This window comes from Myotis lucifugus, unplaced genomic scaffold, assembly GCF_000147115.1.
Source record: "Myotis lucifugus unplaced genomic scaffold, Myoluc2.0 scaffold_5, whole genome shotgun sequence".
Taxonomy (NCBI): domain Eukaryota; kingdom Metazoa; phylum Chordata; class Mammalia; order Chiroptera; family Vespertilionidae; genus Myotis; species Myotis lucifugus.
The window spans coordinates 15,167,993-15,187,902 of record NW_005871053.1 but is presented as its reverse complement, the minus strand read 5'-3'; the positions used below and the strand labels follow the sequence as shown (position 1 = coordinate 15,187,902).

The window sequence follows — 19,910 nt, the reverse complement described above, 5'->3', positions numbered from 1 at the left end:
ACCCCCCTCCACGGGCCTTGCTCTGTGTGTGACAGGGTAGAGCCATAACCTCCCCATTGGCCCTGCCCTGAGTGTGACAGGGTGCAGCGCCCCAACCCCCTGATCGGCCCTGCTCTGTGTGTGACAGGGGGGAGCTCCTCAAACCCCTGATGGGCCCTGCTCTGTGAGTGACAGGGGGCAGCGCCCCAACCCCCCTGATGGACCCTGCTCTGTTAGTGACAGGGGGCAGCACCCCAACCCCCTGATCGGCCTTGCTCTGTGAGTGACAGGGGGCAGCGCCCCAACCCCCTGATCAGCCCTGCTCTGTGCATGACAGGGGGTGGCGCCGCAACCTCCCCATTGACCCTGCCTTGAGTGTAACAGGGGGCGGTGCCCCAACCCCCCAATCAGTCTACCCTGAGCGTGACTGAGGGTGGCATTTCAACCTCCCGATCCGCCCTGCTCTGTGCATGACGGGGTGGCGCCCCAATTCCCCAATCAGCCCTGCTCTGAGCCTGACCAGGGGCTGCACTTAGGGATTGGGCGTGCCCTCTGCCACCTGGGAGCAGGCCTAAGCCAGCAGGTCGTTATCTCCCGAGGGGTCCCAGACTGCGAGAGGGCACAGGCCGGGCTGGGGGACCCCCCCCCCCTGAGTGCACAAATTTTTGTGCAGCGGGCCTCTAGTATATATATAAAAGACTAAGCAACCAGAGGACTGGCCAGTAGCTATGACTTGCACTGACCACAAGGGGGCAGGCGCTCAGTGCAGGAGCTGTCCCCTGATGGTCAGTGCACTCCCACAGCAGGAGCGCTGCTCAGCTGACCAACAGACACCAGACTCAGGGCTCACCTGGCAAGCGCAGCTGCAGCGGCACAAGCCTCTGTGGCAGCATTACCGAGTGGCGGTGGCAGGCGTAGCAGGGCCTGGATGAGCAGGAGCAGTGCAGTGCCCGACCCAAGTTCGGGCTTCTCCCTGACTGCCTGCTACTTCTCTCACTACTACATCCCTCGAGGGATGTCGGATTGCGAGAAGGTGCAGGCCAGGCTGAGGGACCCCACCAGCGCATGAATCATCCACTGGGCCTCTAGTCTATATATAAAACAATACCAACCCATAAAACACATTTTACACACAAAAAAATAACATTGATCTAAATATAAAACTTGTAGAAGAAAAAAATAGGAGAAAATCTTCATAATGCTAGTTTGACAAAAAAAGAAAAAAAAAGAATTAGATACAACACCAAAAGCACAATCACACAAAAAAGTTTGATAGATTAATTTATAAAAATTAAAAACTTTTATTTAAAAAAATACTATTAGGAGAATGAAAAGACAAGTTACAGACTGGGAAAATATTTGCAAAGCATACATGTTATAAAGGACTGACTTATTCCTAGAATATATAAAAACTACTCAAAACTTAATAAGAAAACAAACCACTCAGTTAATATAATGGCAAAAGATCTGAACATCCATTTCTCAATAGAAGCTATACATATAGAGAGCAAGGACGTGAAAAGACACTCAACATCACTAGTCATTAAGAAAATGCAAAACCAAACAGCAATGAGATACTTAATATAATGGATAATAAGCCTTACAGTACCCAATGCTGGCAGATGTATGTGAGGCACTGTAACTCTGACATGAATTAGATCTTACTATAGCTTTCCATGATATTTACCTTTCAACTTACATTTTCCTTTTAATAAAACGCTGTTATCCTTTCTCTTCTCCTCAAGACATAAGTGCCCATTTAACATGCCTCTAGCCCAAATAGGCCATAATATTAATAAGAATGTAAAGTTAGAATCTAATAGAAGATGCCTTCCTGATATCATGAGAGGAGCTGCAGGAAACACCTTTTGTGCTACAGAAACCCAAAAGAATGGTTAGGAGTGGGTATATCTAAAGTTTTCTTCTTAACATTTTAGACTACTTAACTTCAGAATAAAACCTCAAATATTATAAGTAGTAAAATACAGTGGTTGGAAATATCAGTGATGTCTCTATTTCACATTAAACTGACAATCAGATTCCCTCTCAGCTTTCTTGAGACAATTGTATAGTAGTTAACCTCATCCCAAATGTATTTTCTACCACCAGCTAATTTTCTTACATATATCTAAAAAGTTTCCTTGACTTCCCAACTTCAGCAACAATTTTGTATTTCTCTTTTCGAATGAGAATGCCTGTATACCAAATGAAAACCCAGTTCCAATTTGGCAGAAATATTTCTACTTAAAATTTTAATAATAATAATAAAGCTTTGTTTATCCCTCAGTACCTGAGCTTCTTCCTGTTGCTTTTTAAGCTGTTCAAGCATCTGCTGAAATTCAGCCTCTTTCTGCTCTGCTTCTTCCAAGGTGGCCTGATTCTGTTCTTCATAGGCCATGGCCACCACAGCCAGGATCAAATTCACCAAGTAAAAAGAGCCCAGAAAAATCACCAGGACAAAAAATATCATATATGTTTTTCCAGCAGCACGTAATGTCTAAAGGGGGGGAGGGGAGGAATAATTTCATGAGTATTTCATATCATGTCAATAAATACCTGATTACCATACTTAGATAACCAGAAGGTGAATGCTTTTTAGCATCCAATGTATTTTAACCACGTCTGAAAGGCACCCTCCATGAAAGCCACCCTCAATGCCTTTCATACAAGAAACTCTCAATATATATGTACTAACTGAATGAACAATTGGGGTCCTCAACACCCTGACTTTAAACAGGACCTTCCTCTGTATTCCAGAGTGTTATAAACAAGTATCCATATTTGTCATTTCATGTATGTTCATAAAATTAAATTCTAGGCATGTTAATTTAACATCACTGTGATGGCCTAAATGCCCCCAGAATTCATATGTTGAAATCCTAATGCCCAATGTGATGGTATTAGAAGGTGGGACATCTGGGAGGTGCTTAGATCTTGAGTTGGAGCCCTCATGAGTGAGATTAGTGCCTTATAAAAAGAGCTTCCAGAGAGCTCCCTCGCTCCTTACACCAGGTGATGACACCGTGATAAGGTGATAAATTCTGAACCAGAAAGAAGGCTCTGGCCAAGGTGAGACCTTGCACTTCCTAGACTCTAGAACTGTAAGCAATAAATTTCTATTATTTGTAAGCTACCCAGGTACGGTATTTTGTTATGACAGGCCAAATGGACGAAAACACTTACCAACTGGTAAAGGTTTTCCCAGTAGTCTTGAGTCATCAGTCGAAATAGAGACAAGAAAGCCCAGCTAAAGGTGTCAAAGCTTGTGTAGCCATAGTTGGGGTTTCGACCAGCCTTCACACAGATGTATCCCTCTGGGCACTGGCTGTAAGAGAGAAATGGAGCTAAGGTCAGTATGGCAATTACTGTAATCTCAATCAACATTGTTGTCTGTGATTAATTTTCTTGCCTTTCATTTCTAGAACATTTCAGATAATTGCTCACAGTGAAACTCTTATTAGATGAAATTTATTAGGGAAACCAATAGAAAATTTAGGTTCAAAAAGTCAGGTTTATAGACAGAATGGCAGAGAGGCAGCAATCACACACTTTTGTCTCTGTCACCATCAATATCCTGCTCTTTACAAAGTGGCAAGGGTCAATAATTAAAAATAAGCCTGGCCGAAACTGGTTTGGCTCAGTGGATAGAGCATCGGCCTGCGGACTGAAGGGTCCCAGGTTCGATTCCAGTCAAGGGTATGTACCTGGGTTGCGGGCACATCCCCAGTGGGAGATGTGCAGGAGGCAGCTGATCGATGTTTCCTCTCATCGATGTTTCTAACTCTCTATCTCTCTCCCTTCCTCTCTGTAAAAAATCAATAAAATATATTTTAAAAAAATAAAAATAAAAATAAGCCTGGTTGGCATGGCTCAGTGGTTGAGCATTGACCTATGAACCAGGAGGTCATGGTTCAATTCCAGGTCAGGAACATGCCCCGGTTGTGGGCTCAATCCCAGTAGGGGTGTGCAGGAGGCAGCCAATCAATGCTTCTCTGTCATCATTGATGTTTTATCTCTCTCTCCCTCTCATTTACTCTCTGAAATCAATAAAAATATTTTTAAATAAATAAATAATAAAACAATAAAAAGTCAGAAAACAACCAAAGGTTAATTAAGCTCAACTTAATGAGCTTATTTGTCAACCACTTTGGTAGAATTTTCTAAGATAACATTTATATTTTAGAACAATTTTAGACTTATAGAAAATTTGCAGAGTGTAAGAGACTTCCCATATGTCCCATACCCAGCTTTTGCATATTATTAACATCTTCTGGTACATTTCAATAAATATCGATACATTATTATTAACCAAAGTCCATACTTCATTAAGGATTTTATTTGACATTTAACAATAGAGCAGTTATCAATTTTAGTAAATAAATGAACCAACCCATAGTATGTACTCAATAAAAGGAAGTGATTGCTATTATTTAATAAGAATAAAGTAGGCATTAACCAACTTTATCCAAAATCTTATCTAATCTTTTACATTAAAAATAATAATAAAAAATAATAGGTAACATGCAATAAATGCTTATGATGGACCAGATGCTAGTAATTAATCACCGTAACAACCATAAGAGAGAGGTGATATCACTCTCCCCATTTTAGAAATAAGTAAATTCAGCTAGAAAGAGCTTAGGACACTTTTCCAAGGGCAAAGAGTTTATAAATGGTGGAGTTACAATTTGCATGTAGGCATATATGAACTAGAAGTTATGCTCTTATTTACTATAGTCTAACAGCAAAGGTTGGGAAAACTATCAGGAAAAAAAAATCTCCCCTAAACTCCATCTCTAAGATTGGTATATGTTTTTAATAACTCACTTAGACTTCCATGGCTAAACCAGTTTTCATTTTTCTAGGATGACTCAAAATATGTTCTGTAAGTTCTGTGATCTAAGAGTCACTTACTATTGCTATCTATTGGATTCTAAAAAATTTACTCTCTATCCTGATTTAAAATTAATTTAAAATATTCTTTCAAAAATATGTTGGGTGTGAGAGACTAGCAGGATGGCTAAGATATTGCAGCATCTGTTCCTGTAGAATGTGACCAAAAAGAACTGTTAATATACAAACTCACACTTGAACATGCCCTTGACATTCATCTGCCTCTTGGCTTCATTACACACAGGGTTTCATGTTATTTCAAGATTATGAAGTGTCTCAAAGCTGTTTCCCAACTGGGCTTGCACCCTGAAGACCATGCTATATTCTGGATCCTTTCCCGCCACATCAAAACTTATCCAACTGCACATCTTCATCCAAAGCCTCCCATCTTGTGTTTCCTTCCCTGTGTTTCCTAAATGGCTCTGAAGCATTTACAAGAAGGACAGACTATGGACATTGGCACTTTGGAGCAATAGTACAAGTGCATCTTAATTGTGAAACTTTGCAGAGATCTTCACCCAAAGGGATGTTAGTGCCTATGAGTTTAGAACTGATAGCAATCCAGGAAGACAGAGAAGGTACTTCCTGGGTAGGCAGCGCCACCCTTTATTGTATGCATGTGATGCTATCCTTATGTTTTTTCTTACCTGCTTTTTCCCCAAGTGCTCTATATCTTTAAAAAATATTGTTCCTTACCCTGCATCTGAGCCATTTCCACAGAGTAAAGGATCGTTACTTTCAGCCAAAACATAAAAGTGACCTGTTAATATGAAAAATAAACTAGTTTAGTTCATGTCAGTCCTATTGACATTAAGAAAAATGAGAGTTTGACTACCTCAGTTATTTCCAAAATGGACACCAATAAAGTATATTTACAAAGATAGCTTCACACCCACAGCCTCAACTATTGAAAATTCGTTCAGCAAGAGCGAAGGTTAGCAATGTAGCAATTTCTTACTGTCATCTTCAATGTAATCCTTCCAGTTAAATGTGCTCGTTGTTACATTAACAAATGTCCCATTTGAATCCATTGTGCCATTAAAGAAGGAAGTGGTGTTGCTTTCAAAAGCAGAATCGCTTGGGGGCCATTGCAAGCATTTATTCCGCAGGTTGCCCATGAACAGCTGCAGACCAATTAGAGCAAACACGCTCAGACAGAACACCGTCAGGATCATGACGTCAGAGAGCTTCTTCACCGACTGGATCAGGGCCCCCACGATGGTCTTCAGGCCTGAGAAGGGAGAATGCTAGGTCAACTGAGGAAGAGTGCCATACCCACATGGCCCCTTAATAGTCACATACATTCTCAATCCCAGCTTTGTGGACAGCCAGATGGTTTGAGAAATGGGTGACGAGCATATTTCATTTGTGAACAATGTGCTTTCTGGAGGTTAAAAATGAAAGTGTAAATGTCTAGGCAGGAAGTTTTGTGTGTGTGTGTGTGGCTTTACATGCTGCCACCAACATGAAAAGACACAGGTCCAATTATTTTTCATTTCTCATTTTGTGTTTCATGAGGCTATTTCCCTCCAAGACATTCTTTATACTAGCTTCCAAGTAGCAATGATTTAGAGGAGTAAAGAATTTTAAAATGATAAAAACAGCCACGTGCATGCTGTTTAATAATATTTTCTCTTAAAAGAAGATCCCCTATTGAAATAGATCTGCAGTGGTAAAATCCAAATCAGTTAGTAAAGCCATGGTAGCAAAGCTATTTTAAGACTGTAAAAGAGAAAACTTTACATTATCAATGCAAAGAAAAAAATAGAGGAAGAGAGCAAAAGTAGTATTTTTATAGGCATCCCATGCAATTCTCTATTAAACTCAAAGGCTGATTTCATAAATAAGCATATGACTTTTAAAATTCTAAGAACTGGGATGCATTGAAAAATCAGTTAGCATTCTCAGAGGTAACGAGAATAATAAGCAACTTGGCTAATGCTATAAGTGTGATTTCAACTTCACTATTACTACCGTATATTCAGACAGCTTCAGTGTTTAACCCAGCTCTCACCTGGAATGACTGAAATTGTTTTTAACGCTTGGAGAAATCTGAATGCTCTCAATGCTGAGACATTACCCAGCTCCACAAACTCTGTCACATATCTGCAATAGGGAGTTCACACAAACACAGCAACGCACAAGAACAGTTGAAGATATAAGGGTCTTATCCTCATATACCAGTTTCTTCTTACCTGGGATTACAGAAATCGTTTTCAAAGCTCTCAAGACTCTGAAAGTTCGAAGAGCTGAAACATTGCCTAGGTTTACAAATTCTGTTATATACCTGTAGAATAAAATCCGAGTTACTGATAGTTTTGGCAAAGTTTATATTAAAGAATGCAAGCTAGGTTTGACATATTAAGTCCTTGAGTTAAACAAGTGGAATTGTTATAGAGTTCAAAGTGCCATATGATAAAAGCTGCTTCTAAGGATTAAAATTGTGTCGCTTTATTTCAATATAATTTTCACTAATGTAAACAAATGTGTTTGCAAAATGAATCAAAGTACAGTTGGTGGTATTAAATTATAGTCAATGAATAACTTCATTTTGATGAAGTGGAAGACTGTATGACATGAAAGTAATACCATTTTTAGCTCATTTACCAGATAAATATACCTTGTAATATGTATTCTAATGTGTATTCTCAAAATATATGGAGCGTATAGTTAATTTGATTAATAAGCATACTCTATATTTAAAATATGCCACAACATGATTTATGCTGCAACTATTTTCATTCCTTTGAGTTTATCAATTTTTCAGAAATACTCACGCCATCACAATGACACTGAAATCCAACCAGTTCCATGGATCACGAAGGAATGTAAAATTTTCTAGGCAAAATCCTCTTGCCAAGATTTTTATTAGAGACTCAAAGGTATAGATCCCAGTGAATGTGTACCTAGGAAAACCATCCAAGTAAAAATTAACAATTTTGTTTGAACTGTTGAAGTAGATGTTTTCAAATATAGCAAATCTTTTTCTTCTTTGGGTTTTCAATTGACTAAAATTTTGTTCCTATTTTCACTTACCAAAAAAAAAATCTAGTTTAATTAATCTTACAAAATTAATTAAAATCTAGTTTAATTAATCTTTGAGTAAAGGGTTAAACTGAAGACATAATATTTTCCCCAAAGAATATTATCTTATTTACTACTTAAGTTTTAGAATAAGTTTCCTATATTATGAATAATCAAACTTGACTCAAGCAACATTATCTGATTAAAATATAAAATAAGCTATATATGTAGTTTTTGATTTTCTTGTAGCCAAATAATAAAGAAGGAACCAGTGAGTCTAATTTTTATATTATATTTTATTTAAACCAATACACCTAAATTATTATCATTTTAATCATTAAGACTAGCCAAATTTCAAGTTTCAATGGCCTCAGATGCCGGTGTCTTCCCTCATTGGACAGCTCTAGAGGTAATATTTCTTGGGTTGGTATATTTATAATAAAATATTTCATTCAAATTTCATAATGATTAAAATTATTTTGGGGGATATTTTACATCTTGAATCTAAAAAATAGATTTAAGAGTCAGGCATAGAGTTATACAACTGCTTCTCTCTCTCTTCACATATGTTTTGTAGAAATATTATCATAAAAGAACTTTTTAATTCATTAGTATGTAAGTGTATACAATTACCAAATTTCAGAGATAAAATTCCTGAATCTAACCTTGTACCAGCTACTATCTCTATGGAATTGGGCCAAATCACGTAAACATGCTCAGATTCAAATTTCAGCTCCTAAAATGGTGAAAGACTTTTCCATTTCCTGTTTACATAGTGAATTTCTAGCCCTTTCTTCTTTGAGTGTTGACAATATAACTTATTTCTATTTCTTCCAAAAGTAATTGAAATGCTTGCTTGTCAACATTGTGTTCTTTTTTTAAGTGCAATTTAAGTTTATTCCTCAGATTATTTCACCCAAGCCACAAATATTTGATTTACTCTTATTAAAAATCATTATATTTTCAAGCCTACTAGAATTTTAGATGTGAAAAAATGAGCGTTATTTTGCACTGTTTCCTGTTGAAATTTTCTTATATGAGGAACAAATAAATCAGAAGAAAATGTGTGCAGAAATCTCCACATCTAAAATTTTTCCTCCTTTTTTAACCAATTCAGTTGATTTGAAAAGGAATATATTTAATTGCTACCTTTACTTATGATGAAGTAGTTGACTTTATTAGGAAGAGGTGTAATTTGCAATGTCAAGATTATGTTTACTTGTGTTTTAGTTTGATTATTTGTGTATTACACATAATCATCAAGATATTACTGTTTGGAGAGAAAGCCGGCCTTGTAAAAGGCCATAAGAGACAATTCACGTGTATGTTCTATTTATCATACTAATGGTTAGTGCCTTATGGTCTATACTTACACAATTCTGAGTAATCTACAATTACTAGGAGTAAGATTAAGTTCCCTACTTCTATTCCTTTTTTTATTTTTTAAGTAAAAAATTTTGCCCGACCGGCATGGCTTAGTGGTTGAGCATCGACCTTTGAACCAGGAGGTCAGGGCGCATCCCCAGTGTGAGATGTTCAGGAGGCACCCAATCAATGATTCTCTCTCATCATTGATGTTTCTCTCCCTCTCCCTTCCTCTCTGAAATCAATAAAAATATATTTTAAAAAGAGAAAAGTTAAGTCAAAATTTTGTTGGGATACTTGGAGTATATGGTGAGTGTTGATAGCTATGGAAGGAAGAGTCCTAGAGCTTAACATAGGAGACAGATTGCACAGAACAGGTGTTGAGAAGTACCTATTACCAAACTAGATTGAACAGGTAAGTGAGAATCAAGGAAACCTTGATCTTTCTTGGCTCTGTGTCCACTAGGCTCCTACTCATCCTGTTGATTCTGTCCAGGTTGCTTCCCCCATCCCCAATAATTATGTCTATATGTCTATAAAAGTGCCTTGTCTTACATCATATGACCCTCACTATACAGTGTGGTCCTCAGGCCATATCTGTGCATGCCACCTCTTTGTCCTCTTTGTACAGGGACTGTTTCTGCTCTGACGACTTCTGTTTTCATGTCAGAACTGAGTTGTCTTCTCTTTTCATTGGATTCTGGGGTTTGGAGGCGGTTTTTTCTGTAACCGCTAATATTTTGCTTGTTTTTTTTGCTAGATATAATTGATCAGGAAACCTGTATAAACTTTTCCAAATGAAAGATGTAATTCAAAAACAATTGTAAGGCTAAGTTTATTTTCATAATGGATATAGTCAACTCGAGACCTGCATATTTAGGTGATAATATTCAGGTGTCATGTAAGCATGTTTAAATGCTTGAATAACTTCTGGTGGGAAAAGTACATACAGAATAGTTGTATAGATATAGGTTCATTTGTTAATCTCCAGATCATAATTGGTAACTGAGAATGTTGTTAAATGGCTTGCTTCAAATATAAAAACTGGATTTTCTACTTACTAAAATAATTTCTAGGGAGCATTTCCAAGCTACTACAAAAACTCTTTAATGTGTTAAACCACTGGCAAATGATGGCTTAGGATGGTACAATAAATCTTCATGGAAATCTATAAAAATAGTTAGAAATAAAACTACAGTTTTCATTATAATAACTCATCTCTTATTGGAAATTATTTTAAAAACTATAACAATAAAAATATTATACTAATTTTTCTTTACTAAACCAAATACCTAATTATTGTATTATACCATACATAAATAGCTTATATAACCTAAACACCTTATGCATCACTGAAAAACAAAACATGTTTCTTTATCATGAATAACCTCATATGTGATTTATAACCTCGTCTGTGGGGATAATGTTGTTCCAGTGCAGAAATTGTGTTATTTAATGCACAATGTTCCCTAGCCTATTGATGTTTTGAAACAATCAGGGGCATCTTTTCCCCACACTTAAATAGAACATCCTGAGCAATAAAAGAACTTAATACTAAAGCGGAAAATTGTCAGAAGTGCCTTATTTAGTGCAAGCAGGGTCTCATTTAACATGCCCAAGAGCTACTGTGCCTCCTACAATATTGAATCAAATGTTTTATTTTGATAATATCGTTCAAATGTCCCCAGGGTCTCCATCTCAAGGGAAAAAGGACAGGACCCAGGTTCTGAGTCTGCAAAGTAGTTGCTGGCTGTGATTTTAGGTACATAGAGAGTTAACTGGGCCAGTATCTTTTCATTGGGATTGTTATTGTTTTCATTAGTGTAATAATTACAGTTTCATAAGTTTTGAGTGACCTTTCCTTTATCATCTTTTCCCCTTAAGCCCTTTTATTTTTTGAGCATACTTTTGTGGAGGCATTTTATTTCTTTTATGAAACACATTTCTGATGTTTTAGCACACATGCTAAAGTAAACAATATATCTGAGTATCTAAGTAACTTAGTTATCTAAATGTAACTTTCCTAAATATAACATATAATCAAATGCCCAATATAATAATATAGAGCTAAACACCTATAGTAATAGACCAGAATGTAATTATTTTATCCCTCGAATCTTTCAAATGTCATTGTATTTTATCTAAAATACATAAATATGATTGAGTATTAACTTATATGAAATGATTGGTTTTGTTCACTAGCTATTATGTGCTATTTATAATCTTTCTTAAACAGATACTATCTTCCGTTTGTTGGGGAAAAAATACCTAATTGAAGAAAAACTCCCCTCAAAACTTCCCTTATCTTCTTTCATATTACAGAAATATTTTTTTTTCTTAGAAGTGTTTAGCCTGACTTCCATCAGTCAGACCATAACCATAAGGAGATTGCTAGAGGATGTGAGTGTGCATTTCTAATTGCAAGAGTCATTCCTACTTACTCTACATTCTTTGTCCAGTCTGGAGGGTTACTCAAGGTCATAAATACACAGTTGGTCAAAATAGTGCACATGATAAGCATGCTGAATAAAGTAGGTTAGTTAAGGAGTCAATGCTAGTATATTATCATGAGCCTTTACAAGTGATCCAAATCACGCAACTATCACAAACACAAATTACCTGTGAAATTAAACTTATTATTAGTTTTAAAACAATGAAAAAAATAATAAGAAACTTCAAAGCCTGTTGTATATTCTTGGTCCACCCTTTTGTAAATTTTATATCATTTCCTCACAAAACTGAATTTTATAGAAAGAGATCTCCATTTGAAGTAAGTGGGAAATCTGCATTCCAGTCAGTTATGTGAAATTGCACTGTAAGAGGAAATGACTCTTATTTAGTGAGTTTACAGTATAACACAAGTGTAAAAGTTGTAGTTCAGATATAATTAAAAATATCCACTGACAGACAAAATGTTAATAAATACAATATAAAAACCCTAAAAATGGATAGGCCAGTACAGTCAAGGATTACATTGACTGAGAATTCTACTGTAATGAGGTACTCTAGTAGTCTTATAGTGACTAAACAGATACACACTATTTTGAGAGCTTCCTGGGAATTAGTGTGATAATTTCTCTTAAGATCTCAATCCAGATTTCACTCTAAGGAAGCTTATGATTATTTTTAAGTGAATCTTTATTTTTTAATATAAATACTTTCCAATATTATATCATAGAATGAGAGAATTTAAATGTACCTCAAAAGGTTATCAGTTCTATTTGTCCTATCTCTAGGGTAACCAGTCTTTTGTCTCTCTGATTTTATATAAATCTACTTTGAATCTGCCTATATGAAATGCCTATTCTTGAAACTGCCTCAGAAGAGCACATTTCTATTTTATCATTACTTGTTTGAAAATTTTATTGAAATCCACACTTTTCTGTCATTTTACACATACTTTTTTAAAAACATATTTTTATTGATTTCAGAGAAGGGAGAGGGAGAGGAGATAGAAACATCAATGATGAGAGAAAATCATTGATTGGCTGCCCCCTGCATGCCCCCTACTGGGGATCAAGCCCACAACCCAGCATGTACCCTTGATTGGAATCAAACCTGGGACCCTTCAATCCACAGGCTGATGCTCTATCCCCTGAGCCAAACCAGCTAGGGCTACACATACTTTTTGACTATCATTGTAACTAAGTTCAATGATTTAAAAATATGTATCAATCAGAAGGGAAGGGAAGGGAAGGGAAGGGAGGGGAGGGGAGGAGAGGGGAGGGAAGGGGAGGGGAGGGGAGGGGAGGGGAGGGGAGGGGAGGGAAGCCAAACCAGCATTGTCCCTGGTTCAATTCCTGGTCAGGGCACATTCCAGGTTTCAGGCTCAATCCCCAGTAGGGGGCTTGCAGGAGGTAGCCAATAGATGTTTCTCATCGATGTTTCCCCTCTCTCTGTCCCTCTCTCTCTAAAATCCATACAAAACATTAAAAAAAAAAAAAAAAAGGAAGGAGCAGGGACAGCCAGACCCAGATGGTAAAGATACAGAGCCAATTAAGGCAAAAGAAGTTTGAACATTTAGTAAAATAGGTTATAATACAATAGACTGTGTTTCTTTAGCAATGGTTATATATGGTCTAATTGAGGTTAATAAAAGTGTGAAGAAGCTTTGCTGTTGTTTCTACTGCACAATGTAATTCATTTACACATCCGCTATGATAGCTGCAATTTTACCTCTATTATCATTCTATAATTCACTAGTCATTCTATAATATAATATTCTATAAATAGAAGTCATCTATAATACAATAATCATTATATAATACAGTAGTCATTCTATAATATAATATTCTATAAATAGAACAGTCATTCTATACTTTTTTAAGTAGCAGAAAATTAATGAGAACAACAGATTAAAGGACAATGTAAAAAATCAACCACTAGAAGTATCATTTAGACAATTCACATGAAAAGGATATGAATGTACCAAAATCTTAATAGCAATTTTTCTAACAGGATTTAGTGGAGTTAAAATATACAAGGCAGAGGTGGCACTGAATCGGAAAATTGCCTTCCCTTTATTCAATACTATAAAAGTCTGAAAAAGAAAATATGAGAAAAAATAATAGATTAGACATGTGGCTTATTTGAAGAGCTTACACACATGAGAACTTTTTACCTGATTTCTTCAAACTTGTTTGTTTAAACCAGTTGGTATAGCATAACAAAAAACATGGTAAATGTCTGTCCCCTAAAATAACTTACAGCTACAAATAAAAATATGACTTCACATTATCTAATCTGTCTCTAAGGTTCTAACTTTATGATACAAATTAATATCCAACACAAAATGTTTACCAAGTTATAAGGTAACTTAGCAGACTCCAATTCTATTTAAAGCTTCCCATCTGTCACAGCTTTGGGAACTTTTCAGTTTATTCTGTACATGTTGCTATTAAAATAATCTTTTATAAATATTTTAATTACATCAAGTCATCTACCTCCAATGTTTATGAGGACTTTATTTTCCCTGTGGTAGTTGTCCTACTTTAAAATGTCAAAACCTGGTTTTGATGATTCCATAGATCTGCTGGTAACAGTAGAGACAACTACATTGAAAATTAGGGTGAAGTATATCATTTTGAAGGGAATTTATAGCTAAAAGCCTATAATCTGAAACCTCTAATCATCAATTTAGCATTGAAGCTACGCTACCAGAGATTACCTACCACATCTCTCTGGCGACCCACAGGTTAAGAGCAGCTAAGATCATCTTTTATTTTTTTCCTTCAAGGCAACTCTGCTTCAGCCAATTCAACTCACTTGTCAATCCCACTCACAACCTGTCAGCTTCTCCCTCTGACTCTGAAAAAGGATGTCACAGGATCCTAGAGGAAAGAGGACCCTGAGACGTCATCTCTGCAAACTCCCTCCCATTTCATGTCCATAGCAGACTTGACAATAAGATCCCACCTACAATGCCCCACTATTATTTCAAAGTTCTTAGTCTTGTCTCATATTAGAATCTCCTGGGGTGACTTCAAAATTGCCAATATGCTGAAGGATGGGCACAGACATGTTTAAAAATTTCCTCAGATGATTCTAAAATTCAGCCAGGGTTGAAAATCTCTGTGAATGTCCTCAGTTATCAGTCACCTCTTCCATCATGTCTTCCCAAATAAATTTCGATGTCTTCTGATCACTCCCTAATTGTTTTCTTCACCAGTGAAGTCTTTGTTTGTTAATTTGCACACTTTGACATGTTGCTTGTAATTATAGTTAAGTAGTAATTTACATGTAGGGTTCATTCCACTGAGGGCTAGGTCAGACGTTATAAACCACTAAGCATAAAGAGTATGCAATCTTCTTTTCCTCCACACTTTTCACAGTATTTAATAGTGCTATTTGTAAATAAATACTTGTTTAATTAAATGTGGGTATACCTTTAACATGCCATTTACCCTTAGGACATATATATACCCATTTACTTAATAATATGTTTTTACCCTTTAACCAACATCTATATCCTATATAATCATGTTCACTGACAACACGCCCTGTTTGAATAGGTAGTCAGAAACATATTGTGAGTATAAAGGGCAGAGAACACCATTTCTCTATACATTGCCCTTTTGTATTTAAGACCATGGAGCCAACCATTACCTAACCAACCATATTTTTTTTCTGAACGGCATTCTATAAATGTGAACAATTCTATGAAGAGAGCAAGTAAGTTGTTCTGTATTAGTATTGAGATTATCCAGAGGAACTGTGGACATGGGAAGACTGCCTTTGAAGCACAAATGCATTAAAAGATTTTCTTGAATTCATAGGATTAGATCATCTAATATTATAGTCAAACAGTCTGGATCCATTTAAGCAGTCGATGACAGCAATAACATATAAAGTTCACCATAATTCAAGATGCATTTGATTATGCTTTTTTGAAACAATTTCCCTGAAAAGCAATTGCCACTTGTAACATTAGGAGAAGATTTTATTTTGAAAAAATATCCAAAGGCAAAGCGATGAAAGCAAACTGTTCATTTACACATGGACTCCTACACTCCTCCTGCGAGATTCACTTGTGTGACACTAATGGGATGAAAGCAGACATGCCAAGGGCGTCTTCATTGAATTTGCAGGTTCTAGAACAAAGCAGGCCTTCAGAACAAAAAGTATGTGTAAAAAAGGCCAGTTTATTTCTGCAAAACAACACCTAACACAAAATAAACCTTGATTTCTGAGAAGTGAGATACTAGCATCCTGTATAGGAGACGAGAAAGACATTTGAAATGTGGCCTCTGATGTTACTGAAAGATGTGAAAACTGAAAAGACTTGAGAAGATGACAGATAATTGGAGGAGGAGTACATAGTGTCAATTCCAAAAGCTGGTCTTCAAGTAATGATAAGCAATGAGGTGACTTTAAAAATACAATAATAGCCCATTCCTACTAGGTGACGATTGTTATAAGTGGACGTATGTTAAACTGGTCCTCGTCCACTCTGGAATGCTGAGTGCTTCTGTTTTTCCAGGTAAACACACATGTTAATTAGCTTTACTAACATTTTGACTACTTGGCGCAAGAATAAGCTTTCCATCTCTGAGTAGGAAGGTTCACATCAATCAGAGAATTAAAAAAACTATACAACCAATTTTTAAACACTTTCTTGTGTTACATTAATAAACACCATGTAGAGTTCTGCTTAATGGTTAAGAGCTCCAGCCTGGAGCCTCACTGCCTGGGTTCAAATCTTGAATTCAACACTTATCATGTGCGATCTTGGGTACGTTACTTAACTGCTCTGCGCTTCTCTTTTCATCTGTAAAATGACACTAACGTAGGACCTACCTCACTGGCTCTTTCAATATCAAATGAGTTACGTTTGAGTTCTACTCGCAGTGCCTGACAAAGTATGTGCACAACAAATGTTAGCTTTTGTTATTATCACTGTCACTGTTCTTAAGTTATTCCCTGGTCAACTTAAATGCCATTAAAGACATTGTGATGGTGCTCACCTGGTTAGATTAGGTGTGTAAATATCTCTTTAATGGCAGCAAACAGTTACATAATGTTTTACAACTTTAAAAAGCCTTTCACCGGCATTATTTTCTAATTAACGTAAGTTTCATAGCATATCTTAAAATTCCAGAACTTCTCCATTAACTTCTTACATTACTTGCACCTTAAGAGATCATAAACTACTTTTTCTTCAATAGCACCTCGAACTTCATCTTTATAGATATTTCAAAAGGAAAGCAGTGCAGCCAACAGTGATGAGAAAACAGTCTAGATGTCTCTCAAGATGGGTCATGGCCACTATGAACAAATCAAGGTCCAAATCTGGTTCTAGGCAGGAGGCAATAAAGCTGACTTTGTTCGCACACAGAGAACAATTCCGTTTCCAAGCGGCAGACTCACATTAACCAAGTTTTAAAGCCTAACATACGAAATCATAATGCCAACCCGTTTATTTACAATGAGATATATTACTTTCACATGGACTGAAATAATTGCAATAGCATAGCTAGCACAATCTTTCCTTTTAAGCAGATCTATGGGAAGACAAATTATAAGAAGTTTTTTTTTTTTTTTGCTGAGGTTGGAGCCTTAAAAAATCTTCTTAATCAAATGATTCAGAATGCTTAACATCTCTGTTAGGTAACCCACTGTACCTTCCCTACAATGAAATGGCCTTCATTTGAGGAGAAAAATGCTTTCAGGATACTACTAAATATCTGTCTCCCTTAGAAAATGCTAATGTCAATCTCTAGTATTCTCCCCCCTCCCTTATTTATCTTACCATTTCCCTTGCTTAAAGATACTTCCTGTCTTTAAGTTGCAAATGCATTGAATCATGTCAAAGTAAGTGATACCCCATCTCTTGAAGGTATCTTTGCAAATATATTCTTTTCATAGGAGAACTGTCTTCTGGTTCCTTGGGGGATGTCTTACTCTCATCATCGTGTGTAATAATCCAGAAACTAAATTTCAAAATTTCTATAGAAACGTGCTGGAATAAATTACTTTTAGGAATCTAGGAATATCTTCTCATTGCCACCTTCTATGAAACTAGTTTAAAAGGAAGAAGAAAAGAATTGTTTAAGTATTTAATTTTGTGTTGTGGCTTTAAATAAAGCATTCTAAAACTTGTTGCTCAAAATGTGTCCCATGTAGGAGCAACATGAGTCTCACTCAGTGGCACCTTAGAAATGTGGGATCTCTGGCCCCACCCCAGGTCTATAGAATCAGAATCTGTATTTAACAAGATCCTTGGGTGCCATCTGCTTAAATATGTTGACAATAACAGATACTTTGCTTTGCTAATGCCAATTTAATTCTATCTCAATTGCTGGGACATTGCAGACATGGTCCATCTCTTCACTTCTCTTCACTGGAGCCAAATCTTGACTTCATTTCTTATGAGCATTTCTGCTTCTTACAGAATCAAATTTGAACAGTATGTGGTGCGGCATGTATATGAGCCTGAGAAAAGTCTATTAATGTTAAGTGTTTAATAAAAGACTTAACTTTGGAAGCATAACTGAACTTTCAGAAGCATAGAATCAGCACTCACTTTCTTACTGATGTAGTACGGGTCCAGGTCCTCCAGGGGCTCTGACACCATCCCAGGAGGGATGTCTCCATAAATAAATGGAAGGTTTTTTCCAGCTTCCAAGTCACCATTTGGCTTTGGTTTGTTCTCATCATCATTGTCTTGTTCTCTCTTGGGGTTCTTGGCTTTCTCTTCTGCAGCACGTTTTTCGATAGCAGCAAGGGAATCTCTAGTGAAAAGGCGGAAGCTCTCAGGTCCCGGGGGTACCAGCAGTGCCTGTGCCATCTTTTCATCCTGCACATTTAATCACGTGTAGCTTCTTGCATAAGAATTGCCTGTAAACAAACAAAAATGAATGAGAGTTAGGAAAGCAAATGAATGAGAGGGATTAAGAAAATCATCCAAGATGTTATTTAATGTTCCTTCTAGTAATTTTTTAAAAGTACCGCACTACAAATTTTAACTTGGACACGTCATAATTCTATCTAAAATTTTTAATAAGCCAACTTTAGAAGTCTATTGAAACTCTGTTCTGAGCCAAAATATAGTATACTTTTGGTAAAAAGTAATGCTTGTTAATAAAATACTTAAGTACTCATATTTCTCTCACCTCTCCTTTTATCAGATCTTACTCTCCAAATAAAGACATATTGAAGAAAAGACAATATTATAGACTGACTCATAGAATCTCAGGATAGGAAAGAAGTTTTGCGTAACCCAACCCCTGTTCTAGTCATCAGCATCCTTAATCACTGGTTCTCCAGGAAAGGTCTGACCAGCAGCAGGTACAGGGAAGTCAAGACTTTGTTTCCTTTTAGCTTTTCCTTTTGGATCCTTCTGGGGCATCTTCTGAGGCAATGCAGAATACAGCAGGGGAAGGGTGGGGGGGGAGGTAGGTTTACAGTTGTTCTTATGGAAAAGAATACAATCCTATATAATAAAACCCTAATATGCAAATTGCCCAAATGGTGGAACAACTGGTCGCTATGATGTGACCATCAGGGGGCAGATGCTCAACACAGGAGCTACCCCTTGGGGGGAATCAGGCCTAAGCCAGCAGGCAGACATCCCCCGAGGGGTCTCGGACTGCAAGAGGGTGCAGGCCGGGCTGAGGGACCCCCCTGAGTGCACAAATTTCATACATTGGGCCTCTAGTAATACTATATAATAAAAGGGTAATATGCAAATTGACCCTAACAGCCGAACAACCTGGAACGACCACCAGGGGGCAGATGCTCAATGCAGGAGCTGCCCCCTGGTGGTCGGTGCACTCCCACAGGGGGAGCTCTGCTCAGCCACAAGCCGGGCTGAGGGCTGCAAACACAGCAGTGTGGCGGGAGCCTCTCCCGCCTTCTCAGCAGCGCTAAGGTGTCTGACTGCCAGCTTAGGTCCTATCCTCCAGGGAGCAGGCCTAAGCTGACAGGTGGACATCCCCCGAGGGCTCCCGGGCTGCAAGAGGACACAGGCCAGGCTGAGGGACAACCTCCTCCCCTCCCCCACAAGTGCACAAATTTTTGTGCACCGGGCCTCTAATTAATAAATAATAACACTGCGTTTTGTGTACTCAAAACTGTGATCCTACTTTTGTCCAACCCTGTATGTTTATTTCATTTTCTAATCTGCTGCTCTTTATTCTAAGACAATTTTC

At 37.2% G+C, this 19,910-nt stretch overlaps 1 protein-coding gene across 8 annotated transcripts in view; it reads right to left on the bottom strand.

The window, feature by feature from the left end:
• Window positions 1-18,547, bottom strand: part of SCN3A (sodium voltage-gated channel alpha subunit 3) — an 80,409-nt gene extending 61,862 nt beyond the window's left edge. For 3 of the 8 annotated variants that reach the window (XM_023745363.1, XM_023745368.1, XM_023745384.1), the window contains exons 1-10: window positions 18,284-18,547; window positions 13,683-13,801; window positions 11,703-11,792; window positions 7,650-7,778; window positions 7,068-7,159; window positions 5,831-6,103; window positions 5,569-5,632; window positions 3,163-3,304; window positions 2,270-2,476; window positions 958-963 (exon numbers count right to left, since the gene is read on the bottom strand). In XM_023745363.1, coding sequence (XP_023601131.1) covers window positions 958-963; window positions 2,270-2,476; window positions 3,163-3,304; window positions 5,569-5,632; window positions 5,831-6,103; window positions 7,068-7,159; window positions 7,650-7,778; window positions 11,703-11,792; window positions 13,683-13,801; window positions 18,284-18,547 — 1,386 coding nt within the window. The remainder of the gene's footprint in view (window positions 1-957; window positions 964-2,269; window positions 2,477-3,162; window positions 3,305-5,568; window positions 5,633-5,830; window positions 6,104-7,067; window positions 7,160-7,649; window positions 7,779-11,702; window positions 11,793-13,682; window positions 13,802-18,283) is intronic. The other 5 variants (XM_023745373.1, XM_023745394.1, XM_023745365.1 and 2 more) reach the window with 3 other exon arrangements.
• Between the last annotated feature and the right edge of the window lie 1,363 nt (window positions 18,548-19,910).